Source organism: Dryas octopetala, chromosome 8, assembly GCF_963921425.1.
Source record: "Dryas octopetala chromosome 8, drDryOcto1.1, whole genome shotgun sequence".
NCBI lineage: Eukaryota > Viridiplantae > Streptophyta > Magnoliopsida > Rosales > Rosaceae > Dryas > Dryas octopetala.
In genome coordinates, this window is record NC_141373.1 from 8630597 (window position 1) to 8643039 (window position 12443).

Sequence of the window (12443 nt, forward strand, 5' to 3'; positions counted from 1 at the left end):
GGATTTTCTCCCTCTTAAAAGCGTAGGCTTGGCGGGTTAAAGCCTGAAACGGGTCTTACAATGGGGCTCCACTTTAAACCGGGTTTGGGTTTTGCACATACATGAAGCTACAAATTGGGTTCATAATTATGTGAATGGTGCAGCTTTCATTGTACATTGATTTTATCTCCAGGCTAAATTACATTTTTTTGTCCTCATAATTTGGTTGTGCTCTTACTGTAATTTAAATTTTTTTCATTTTTGTCTCTGTAATCACTAATCACAAATTCACAACTGGTCAACATTTTAATTCCAAAATCCAAATCATTAAATCCATGTATTTCTGTCAATTTATTGCACCGTGATGGACACGTGCGTAGGCATTCCAAGTCTTTTTATACCCAAATGGGGTTGTTTAGTTTGCAGAAGAGCGTGGACAATTCCATCTTTTTCTACCCAAATGGTGGTGTCTAGTTCACAGAATAAGATGTATAAGTTTAGGGTTTCAATTACTAGGTAATGGTGCAGCACAAGTTTGATGCTTCTCACTTTCATAATTGTACTAAATTTTGGAGTCCGTGGGTGTTTGATATCTTTCCCAAAAAACTGTTTTTTGTTTTCATCTTTGATATTTATGGATGAAATAAAAAACAAAATTTTGAAAACTGTTTTTGAATAGAATGTCATATAATGGAGGGTCTCTAAATCTCTATCATTTTCCCAAACAATAAAAAATGGAAGGGTCTTGATCTTGGAAAATTATTCTGTATAACCGATATAATATTAACACGTGGTAAAACTAGTTTATGTGTTATAATATGAGTAGATGTTATTAATATTATACCTTACTAATATAAACACATCGTCTAATAATATCCTTATACGTTGGATTTGTTATACCACGTGATGGTATATCGGTTATACTCTATAATTTATCCTTGATCCCCATGACATTTTTTGTAACTTACCATGTTTATTCTTTTCAAAAATTCCCATATTCTACTTTAAACATAAGATTTGAAAGATACATGCAAGACAGATACATGAAAGACTGCTATCAAGCTAAAAGATTATGAGCGTTGCTAATTATATAGAGGCCAGGCTCACGCATGTATGATCAGCTCTCAGCCACTGATGGATGTAAAACTCATTGTGCAACCCACAATAATCATCGACTGACACATGTAGGCATGTTCGCGACTGTCGCTAGTATTTTTATGATACATATATCTAGATTCAAAGAAGAAAATACTCAAAGAGCACAGTAATGACAGCTTATGAACAGTACGTAATGAGATACTTGCACTTCATAATGCGGCCAAATAAACGCCAATGTTCTTGCAGCCATTCTAAAAACCTATTCTTTGCTATTGCTTAAGCGTAAAAGCCTGTCAATATATGTTGGCAATATATATAACCTTCAGCTAAATCATCTAAGTTTTCTAATCCATGCACATTCACAAGTCCGGAAATAGAAAGCGCTCCTGCTCTTCCTTGGCACGTCGAAATAGGTTCTCCCAAACAGAAAGCCCTTTATCAACTTCAATTAGTTGCATTGTAAGTGTTGTCAGTTGGCAATGTAGGGTGTTCCTACGCTTCTTCAAAACCTCCACAGCAGCAAGCTTTTTCTCAACTTTAGTCAGTTTCTTTGCAAGTGTTGTCAGTAGGCATTGTAGGGTGTCCTTACGCTCCTTCAAACCATCCTTACGTACTTCCAGCGGGAGAATATTAACTAATTCAGAACTTGAGCCTAGGCCAGACTCCACAATAGGAGCTAACCAAGATAAATCAAAGCCCAATTCTTGTGCCTCCTCCCAGAGTTCTTTGAGAACCTCACATGCCTTATGTGTCATCTCTTTCCGTCTAGTTGAAGTGAGAAAAAACAGCAGCTCCCCCAATGTACCATAAGCAAACTCACGCCATCTCTTGAGCTTCTGTGGGGGACATATGGCCAAATCTGGATGATCCATGCAGGCCCTCACAAGTACTGAAGCATGACGCCTTGGGAGCATTGCCAAACCTCGAAAATCAACTAACTCTTCATCAGATGGTTCTAATTTGATATGGACGACATGCTTAGGTTGTTTAGTTGAAGGAGGAACCAAATTAGTTGGTTGTCCAGTTAGAGAAACCAAATTAGTTGGTCGTCCATTTGAAGGAGGGACCAAGTTAGTTGGTTGTCCAGTAGAAGAAGGAACCAAATTAGTTGGTTGTTCATTTGGAGGAGTAACCAAATTAGTTGGTTGTTCATTTGAAGGAGAAACCAAATTAGTTGGATACCCAATACCATCCATGCCGCCTTTGAGGGTTGGTTGTGCTTGTATTGAGGCTGAGGTGGCTGTGGTGGTAGCCTCCGTCATCTCCTTTGCCTTATGCAGAGGGCTCTCTGTTGGTCTAGCCATCTGTACGGAAGAAGTTATGTTAATTATGATCTCTGAAAAGCCAAGGGAGGAAAAGAAAGACATTACCTTAAACAAAAACTGAGCATCATTGGCCAAGGCCTTCAAGCTGTCTTCTGTCCTGCTGACCCTTCCTTTTCTCCTTCTCTTGAATACAAGGACTCCCTCATTTGTGGAGAATCTGCGGTTGTGACTTTATGAACAGAATACATATTGGAGTTCAGAGATCACAAACATGTCTTAGCAGAAATGTACCAACTTATACAAGCAGAAATGGGTATGAATGAAGTAAATGAGAACTTAAAAGTATAATGAACAAAAGGGATCACTTCAAGCATAAAGTAATATGCAGAGTTCTTAAATCATTTTTTTTTTTGGCCAATGTTCTTAAATCATTTCAAGTACATTGACTACCATGAAAATTTCCAAGTGAATAATATTTCGATTTCAAGGGGGTCAAACTCTGCTTGCAGAAAACCTCAAACTTGATACTAATTTATATAGATTGTACTACAACAGTAAACCCAATTGCCACCGAACCAACCCTCTACCCACTCAATGTGAATTAAACCCAACTCAACAATGTGACACTCAACCAATATCCTCCATATTTGAAAGTATTCCTTACACTTGTCTTAGTTGTCTAGTTGAGCCTAATAAAACAGAATGACCATCAAATCTAACACAAACAAAACAACATTCATAACACCACAAACACACACACACACACACACACTCCCTAAAAAACAGTCTTTTTAGCCATAAGTACAGTATAAACACAGAAAATACTAGTAAATGATACTCATTTCCATTTTCAGAGCATGTAGACATGATACAAGTAATATCGGATTCGGGCATTTGACAAAGGAAAAAATCAAGAAAGATAGGTTTTTGAGAAACAAACCTTCGAGGAAAACAGAAGGATGTCTGTTCAGTGCGCTCTTCTTCCATCACTCTAGCTTTCACTTGATGATCTTTTTCTAAGGGTGTTCAAGCCCAAAATGACAAACCCATTAACTGTCACGAGTAGAAGAAAGCTTACCATACTGAAACTTGGTCCTTCTTTAACATGCAATGGTGGTTTTGAAATCTACAAAAGAAAAGCTTTGGGTTGAGCCATAGGTAACAGAGAGTGGAAACTGCTGGATTTTCTCCCTCTTAAAGGCTGAAAGAGGATCTTAGAATGGGGCCCCACTTTATTGTAGAGGAAATGAGAGTCCTTTGAGCTACCAAGAAAGGTCAATGATGTGGGCTGTCGGTCTTGGACTCTTGGGCTGGGCTGGGCTGGGTTCCATAAGTTATCTTAGGCAGAATAATTTCTGGCCCATTAAACTTATTGGAGCTTCTAAATGCACCTATGATTTTGGTTAGTATACCCAGCAGGACAGCACCCAAAACATTTTCTGAAATTTCCCATGGTACCCTTAAGCCTAAAACAGAATGACCATCAAATCTAACACAAACAATATAACATTTCATAACACAAAACACACACTATATTTTAACTTTCAAGTACAATTTTTTTCCATAAAAATTTCCAAGTGTATAAAAGTTTGATTTCAAGGGGATCAAACTCTGCTTGCAGAATGGCCAAAAGAAAAAAAAAAAAAAAAAAACTCTGCTTGCAGAAAACCTCAAACTTCAAACTAATTTATATCAATTGTAGTACCACAGTACACTCAAACCAAACCCACCCTCTACACACACACACTGTTCTTAGCCATGAGAACTGTGTAAACACAGAGAACACAAGTGAATGATACTCAGTTCTATTTTCAGAGCATGTGACACCGTAATATCCAAAATGTGGGCATTTGACAAAGCCAAAAATCAAGAAAAGGTAGGTTTTTGAGAAATAAACCTCTGAGGCCGAAAACTCGAAAATTGAGCTCTTCTTCCAACACTCTAGCTTTCTCTTGATGATCTTTGTAGAAACCCAAAATGAGAAACCCTTTAACTGTCAACTGTAGAAGAAGCTTACCATACTGAAACTTGTTCCTCTTCAGCATCCAATGGTGGTTTTGAAATCTACAAGAGAAAGGACTTTGAGTTGAGCCCTAGGTTGGGGACTCCCTCTCTCTCTCTCTCTCTCTCTCTCTCTCTCTCTCTCTCTCTCTCTCTCTCTTTTAACAGAGAGTGAAAACTAATAAGCCAAAGCTCATTAAGAATCTCAACCGTCAGATCATTATCATACAGAAAAAAGTGCAGGAAGAAGCTCTGCACAGAAAAGCAGCAAAAATCAGAGCTTAAGTAGTCAAGGTCAAGCATAAGTCAGTCAAGGACAGGTGTCATTATTCCATTTGTTCCAAACTCTTACAGTTAATTAGTTAGAGTGCTAAATTGCTAATTATAAAAACTGTGTTGTAAACTTGAAACTTGTAAGTTGTAACTGATTATTGGGATTGTAAATGAAAATCATTCTCTCTCTCTCTCTCTCTCTCTCTCTCTCTCTCTCTCTCTCTCTCTCTCTCTCTCTCTCTCTCTCTCTCAACTGGGTTTGGGTTTTGGGCATACATGAAGCTACAAATTGGGCTCATAGTCATAATTATGTGAATGGTGCAGCTTTCATTGTACATTGATTATCTCCTGCCCAAATCACATTTTTTATTCTCATAATTTGGGTGTGTTCTTACTATCGCAACCAGTCAACATTTTAATTCCAAAATCCAAATCATTAAATCTATGTATTTCCGTTAATTTATTGCACATGATAGACACGTGTGTAGGCATTCCAGTCTGTTTCTACTCAAATGGGGTTGTTTAGTTTGGATAAGCATTACGCGTGCGTGAACATTTGGATCTTTTTGAGAAATTTGGAAATTGGTTCAAATTTAAGTCAATTAAAGATTTTTTTTTTTAGAATTTTGACCCTCAAAGTAGTGCTCAAGTCCTCTTGAGAAGTGCTCGAACACTACTCGAGAGAGATTTGAGCACTTTTCGAGGGGAGTTCGAGTACTACTCGAAGATTAAAATTCTAAATTTTTTTTAAAAAAGTTAAAAGCTTTTAATTAAAACCAAAATGGATTAGTTTTCTAAATTTCTTGATCTTTTTCCTACCCAAATGGTGGTGTTTAATTCACAGAATAAGATGTATGTATAAGTTTAGGGTTTCAATTACGAGGTAGTAGTGCAGCACAAGTTTGATGCTTCTCACTTTCATAATTGTATTAATTTTTGGAATATGTGGGTGTTTGGTATCTTTCCCTTGTGGAATAGAGTGGAGTGGGTCAGAACAGAATTTTTCTTTAGATTATTCTTAAACTTGTTTCTTCCTCTTGTTCTTTGGAAAACCAAAGCATTTTGAGTGACCCTCAAGCTAGATATGATAGAGTGGGGCAGGTGACTAGGTGTTAGTATTACAGTGTTCCTGTCTAAAATCATCAAAACTAAAATGGGTTTCCTTATTGAGTTTGGATTCTTTGCTTATGTTGTTAGAATTGATGATATTATAGTTAGGCCAAATAATGATTTTGGTACCTGTACTTTGACTCAAGTTCCACTTTGGTACTTGTAGCTTTAATTGTCTCAATTTTAGTACAGTAGTCTTCTACTTGTTAAAGTGAGCTACCATAGTGTCATATGCTGTATTTAACAATGATTATCCTACTTAGAAGCAAAGCAGGGCTGTGCATATGGATTTCATATATTGTAAAGCTGGGTTAATTCTTTTTTTTGGTCTGAGCAAAGCTGGGTTGATGCAGCACAAGTTTGATGCTTCTCAATTGGGAAACTCATATGTTCTATTTTTATATCAAGATACTTAACATTAGAAAATGCAGCTGAATAAAGGTAACATTACACCAACAGTTAGCTGCATACACACCCTTCTCTTGCATTTGCTTTATACATACAAACCTAGTGAACAAATGTTGGAAAGAAAACTGCAAATGACAGCAGGATCACCACCACGACACTCGAACAAGACTGGCGATCAAACAAGCTCAAGCTCACAAGAGCACAGGACTTCATGGTTTTGAAATCAAGTCCTTTCGTTTCAGGCATTCCTTAAAGTAACTCGAAGCCAAAAACCTTGAGCGCATTTGATCATCATTCTGCCGGGAAAGAAGAGTGCATCTCTTGAGGAAGTAAAATTAGTCATAAAACCAACTCAAGCAAACACATTGAAACCATTGTCACCATTATCTCTTAGAGGAGGGTATTTGGCATTTATCAGTGTAAGAGATCACCACGCTACTTCCTTTGAAAGCAGATATCGGAAAGAAAAGTTGTGAGGAATCCACTCAATTCCCTTCCAGATTCTTTTATGCTGACACTGCCGGTTGCTTTTTCTTTGACGATCAGGCATAAAATGCTCAATCATCTCGACCAAATCAGCTGAACATAATCCTGAATCCTTTGCAAATGATTCCACAATCTTTGGAAGCAGGATTTTCTGTTGCTTGTGCACAAGGAAGGTCGACTGGATGTACTCCTCTTTTGCAGTTTCCAGCTCCTCAAATACTCTCTTGGATGTGTATACGCGAACCTAAACAATAGCAGCAAATGACATTGACCCTGGATTATTTACAAAAGATAGACATTGATCCTGAAAAAATACTTAAAATCTATAACTGACAGGCTTTCTTGCATTCTACTGTTCTATCAGTTCAAAGAGACTTTATTAAAGGCCTGCTGGCTTGGACCCAATTTTGTGCAAGTATAATAAAGGTAAAATCAATTAACATCAACATAATTGGATACTAAGCGTTGGTTCAGCTAGAGCTAGACAATCTATTTGGCATCAGGCTATTTGAATTCATATCTGCAACTTGGAAAGATTCCAGAAAAGTTAAACTACTTAAACTAAAAGAAATGTGCTATGATTCTGTGACTCACTCAGTTCCAAGGAAACATGGCCCAAAGCCTAAACTTATGGAGCATAAAATTATTGGAGAAGCCTCGGTGAGTCATACTACTAATAAGGGAACCTGATTTATCTTTCATAAACTTCAAATAGTGTTTTGTTTATAAATCATGTTAAATTTCCATTCACTTAATATTCTCATCATCTCAACACACCTTCGTCTTCTAGTCGTTAATCAGGACTGAAATTTACCGAAATTGAAATTATGTACTCTGGATAAACCTCTAAAACATTGTTTGGTATCTAATAGAAGCCTATGCTTTAGAAGAGAAACATCATGTACAACAGATACAGTAAGGTCATAGGTGTGTACCGTAGGGTCAGAATGGCTTCCTGAACAGAGTGCAAAATGCAAAAGAGGTTCAGGGTGCTCAATTGCATACGCTTTCCATGCATCTCCAACCTTGAATTTTGTTTTCATGGAAAACAACAGCCGCAGCCACTGGATGGTAATAAAGCTCAGTAAGACAAAACCAATAGAATTCAAATAATAAATTACTAGAAACATATACTAACAAATTAATTGGTTTATATGGTGTGTGCCAAGAGAAAAACAGGTTGTACTATAAACTAGTTTTTTCAGAAAGTGAGATTACTTGTCCAGGACGAGGCAATCTGCATCCCAGAATGGATCTCTGTATCATGTCTACACTTACGGTGTGACCTCCCACATTATATGCAGCCTGAAGAAAGCACAAGCTTGTAATCAAAATTGTACAGCATGTCACATTACAAAATTTATAAGAGAAAGTCCAATTACCTTTAGTGTCAATGAAACTCTTTTCAAATAATTCTGTGGAATCCCATATACCAAAAATGCCTGAAAATAACAGATAACATGAACTGGATATGCTCAAAGATTCAAAGAGAAATCACAAAAGCAAAATAAAAATATTAAATCATCAGGTTCTGTACTCTTGGCTATAGAATTATACATGCATCACGAGTGCATTGTGCACGTTAATCCAAAAGGCTAACTTCTCCTCATGTTTCATCTTTCTGAGATCAACTCCTTCCAGCTGGCAAACAAGTTTCCTGCCATGACATAGTTTTCAACTTTTAAAATTTACATGAAGGTTTTTATGATGCCTAAATTAATTTTCATCATTACACTTCATCTGACAATTTCCCAATGAAAACCCTTAGTCTCTATATACATCTAGCAAAGAGTATTCTATAGTGGTGATTCTTAAATAATCATTCAAAACCATGCAGAAAAGGCATTGACATTTAACATGGATGTACAACAAACATCATAAAAAATATTTACAGTGGAGACACCCACAAATTGATACTCCATATCAGAAAAGCTTTTACTGCAGTCCCAGACATTTAAACTAAGGATAGACATCTAACGGCAGCATTAGGTGCAAAGTGCAGTGGATTTTGACAATGTGTCATTCTGTTTCTGAGGACAAAATTGGTTACCAGTTCTTTTTCTCAGTATTCTGATTTCTCAGCCACCAGAGGCATCAAATAGGAAAGGAAACTCAATAAAGATTGACAAATAGCATGATGCAAGACAATTAAGGATTTGGCATCTCCATCTCTGAATTGGCTTACCGAAATTTTTTTAGTGTGAGTTCGACATCTCTTAACTTCTCTGTATCCCTACAGATCCATTGTACCTTTAGCATTCTGCAATAAGGTCCACGTAATTCTTCTGGCTCTTCAAAGTGGAAAGGCTTATCAAAATGTGAAGTGAAAAAAGGAATTTTTGAGCGTTGTGAACTCCACTTTTCACCTGGACCATGTGAAGATAATTCATATGTTGATGATGAGAATGTGACTGGAGAGTAAGTGTAATCATGACTGATAATAGGCGGGTCTGCAAGTTCACAATATATGGCTGAAATACACTTAATCATCTCCTCAGAAAGGCAGTTTGGTGTCTCTGGAACATGATCAGAGAAATAGGTTCCAAGATGTTCTGCTGGACATACATTTGTAGTTGCACTCTGTGCTTGCTGAAGAAACAACATAGGAAGCCACACATTAGAGAGGCCTAGAATTTCCAAAGCAACTATAAATATAATCACAGGAACACTGTGAGGACAAATATAAGGAAATAACTAACTGTTGTTTAGTAGATTTTCTCATATTAAGTTACCTCTAGCATCGAGAAAGGTAAGGAGTGGTATGAGTCTATAGCTTTAGTTTTCACTTGAGGAGATATTCTAACTGAACAAGTTGAACGCTGAGACAGTGAGGAGTGGCTACGATGGATGCTTGAATCTAACAGCTTTTGTGGTTCCCATATGTCATTGCATTCCTTTAATGGGTTTCCAATTGAATTCCGAGGCGACATAAGGTCTTCAGAATAGGTGACTGCACTGTTATATTCTGGTATAACATCTTGTCCAGGAACGTCTGTGAAAATCCCCTTATGTGTGACTGAAGATGAATTCTCGGCCACAGTCAATTCAGATGATGTTTGTTGGTCAAATGTTTTCCGATATAAAGAAAGAAGGTAGCGCTCCATATACACAACTTCTAGTTCTAACACTGCAATGTCCTTAATGAGTTCCTTGGCAGACTGAAGTCGAGGAAAAGGAACATTAGATGGTTGGCAGAAGAAAAATCAACTGATCTAAAATTGTGCTACGTGAGGAAACAATGAACTACATTTTTAAGTTTCAAAACACATTAATGTCTGGGAGTAATCATCTAAAACTAGCCCCCCTTCTCATTAGCCAAGACTCAAAGTGTGTCTGTGTTTTGGAATTTTCTAAGCAACAGAAATAAAAATAATATGAATGATAAATGTATTAATTCTCCATACCAAGGAAGAATTGAAACAGAGGAAACACATCTAGACTGGTATATTACATTTAAAGCACATAAGAGACTACCTTTGGGAGTGAGTTTTGGATTGCATCAAGTGATAATGGCCGATAGCTTAATGCATTTTCTAAAGCTCGACGTACCAGAAACTGGTCCTGTAATTGTTTCTGAAGCTGTAGAACCTGCAAAAGGGAGAACGTTACTGTAAATCATTGGTACAATTTAAGTGAATGTATGTTCTAAATTAGCAGTCAAACAACGTAAATTGCTAGACTGCCGATAAGAGAACATTTCCCTCCTTCAAAAACCTGATTTTTCCAAATTCTTCACAAGCTCAATTAACTATTCCATGTGATAACTATAGCTAATTGGATAAGCTGAGATTTGTACCTCCTGATTTAAAGAACTTTGAACATCAGAATTAGCGGGCTGCCTCTTCATAGCTTCAACACAGCCGTTTCGTCTTCCCATTTCCTTCTATGGAACAACACAAGAATAATTGTCAAACAGTTGGGCTGTACTGGACTAAAGTTGTAAATGAGCAGGAAGATATTTGATTCCAGGATAAGAGAACTTAAAAGTGATCAATATCTGATATTGTGGCCTAGTCTAGTGAAACTTGCGTAGTTGATACCAAATATGCACAGCACAGAACATGTAAATAAAAGGTTGCAATTGCTGAGGATACAATAAGTAAAAGGCTTTTATCAAAGAGTTCAAAAATTAACAAAGCAAGATTTCTAATTAAACAAAAAAATTAAAAAAAAAAAAAAACTAAAGAAACTCTTACCATTTTGTAAGGAGCTTGGAGGATGGTATGCAATTTATCCTTCTCAAGTTTTCTTTTAAATGGATCACTGTCAGTAAAGGAGAACAGAAATTGTTACAAAATGGAATAAACCATAACTCCTGAAGACCTCATGGAAGGGAAACTAAACAATCTTCTTCAGAGGTCCATTAATCATTATATGTACAGTTTTTCTGTACAAGAAGCTCAGGTTCTCACTCCTGGAGAAACCCAGTTCAGCTTTTAAGACTACTTTGCATGGTGAATTGGTAAGAGGATTGATTAAGAAAGGTACCTCATGGAACGCTTGTGTTTTGAAACTCCCTCCATGAACTTGAACTGTTTCAAACTAGTTCTCTGCCACTTTGTTTCATACACAATAAAATCAAAATTTGGGTTCACTGAAACGGCATTAATTGCATTATACGCCAACCTTCAGATATGGACAAGTGCCTAAACAGCAAAAACTCAGCTTGAGAGAAACATCCAAAAACCCATTATAAGAAATAGAAAACACACTGAGGCAGAGTGAGACCACTCACAGAAATGGGCTTATGGAAAGGTGCCAAAACTGGTTGTTCAGACTTCAGAGCGACCTAAATATGATATGCTTCTAGCTCTGTCTATTTCATATCCCAGAGGATTCAGTTATTGACTTTTTGATATGAAATAGCTGTAAATAGTTGTGCAAGGATAAATGTGAAGCGTCTGTGCTATTATATAGTGAACATTGTACTCTAATGCCACCTTTGATGCTTTTGCAATGGTGAGCTTTTTGCATTGCATTAAAAGAAGTAAATCAGTGGCTTTTGATTGAAGATATATGATGTCCAAAAGTTAAAAACTTCACTATTTGAAAAAGGAAAGGGACAAAAAAACATGGCCATTACTCTTTTTATGCATACATACTTTACATATATATATATATATATATATATATAGATAAAAGAGAGTTTTGCTCTTTCAATCTTATTTACTTACGTGTGGCGTCACTTAAGCTTAACATGTGAACAATCATAATGGGTGACGTGAGAGAATGTGTGGCCGTGAGGCCTAACACGTGAATAGTTTACTCTGATATCATAAAAAAATTTAGGCATTCATCACAAAATCAATCTGCAATAAGAAGAGTAGTCCAAACCCTTATAAATTACTATACAAAACTTCACATTTTCGATGTAAAATCTTTTTCTCAACATACGTGTTGTCGAGCATCATAACATTACACACGAACAAAAAATTGGTACATATAACTAGTGTATACAATATTTCACTCACAAAGAATATAATTACATATATAAAAATTATTTTTGAGAAAAGAAAAGGTGAAAAGAACTAAAACCAAACATTTTGTCGGATGCTATGAGTTTAATACATATATTGACTCGATTTGAAAAGATTCACCAACTATTTTGACTGGACACATACTCGTCCCCAGAAATTGTAACCATGTGACCTTGAGGTTTTGTAAAATTAGATTACAGCCAAATTTGGACGAGACCTTCCAAACTTTGTGCTTCCGATTGTGACCTTAATTAAGTTGCTTACCCAAGAGAAATCATTCTCCAAATTCATTCCAAAAAATATAGTCTACAATCTAATAAGAGTTCGATCGTCAAATCATATAACC

The 12443-nt window shown here is 36.5% G+C and overlaps 2 protein-coding genes across 5 annotated transcripts; both read right to left on the bottom strand.

Moving 5' to 3' along the window:
• Positions 1–1325: 1325 nt before the first annotated feature.
• On the bottom strand, positions 1326–4440 carry LOC147276887 (uncharacterized). 3 transcript variants are annotated; one of them, XM_086255298.1, is made up of 4 exons: positions 4240–4440; positions 3283–3395; positions 2448–2571; positions 1326–2381 (listed from the first exon to the last, which is right to left on the bottom strand). In XM_086255298.1, exons 2-4 carry the CDS (start codon positions 3327–3329, stop codon positions 1437–1439), a joined length of 1116 nt encoding a protein of 371 aa, XP_086111424.1. In that variant the 5' UTR covers positions 3330–3395; positions 4240–4440; the 3' UTR covers positions 1326–1436. The 3 variants fall into 3 exon arrangements, with proteins under 3 accessions (XP_086111424.1, XP_086111423.1, XP_086111422.1); XM_086255297.1 differs by having other exon boundaries at positions 3283–3468; XM_086255296.1 differs by lacking the exon at positions 4240–4440 and having other exon boundaries at positions 3283–3670.
• Positions 4441–6239: 1799 nt separating this feature from the next.
• Positions 6240–11158, bottom strand: LOC147276888 (ternary complex factor MIP1 leucine-zipper protein). Of its 2 annotated transcripts, none has more exons than XM_086254813.1 (11): positions 11109–11158; positions 10811–10883; positions 10417–10500; positions 10095–10208; positions 9353–9778; positions 8806–9209; positions 8178–8277; positions 8003–8062; positions 7839–7925; positions 7556–7684; positions 6240–6864 (listed from the first exon to the last, which is right to left on the bottom strand). In XM_086254813.1, exons 1-11 carry the CDS (start codon positions 11141–11143, stop codon positions 6562–6564), a joined length of 1815 nt encoding a protein of 604 aa, XP_086110939.1. In that variant the 5' UTR covers positions 11144–11158; the 3' UTR covers positions 6240–6561. The 2 variants fall into 2 exon arrangements, with proteins under 2 accessions (XP_086110939.1, XP_086110940.1); XM_086254814.1 differs by having other exon boundaries at positions 10417–10503.
• Positions 11159–12443: the final 1285 nt, after the last annotated feature.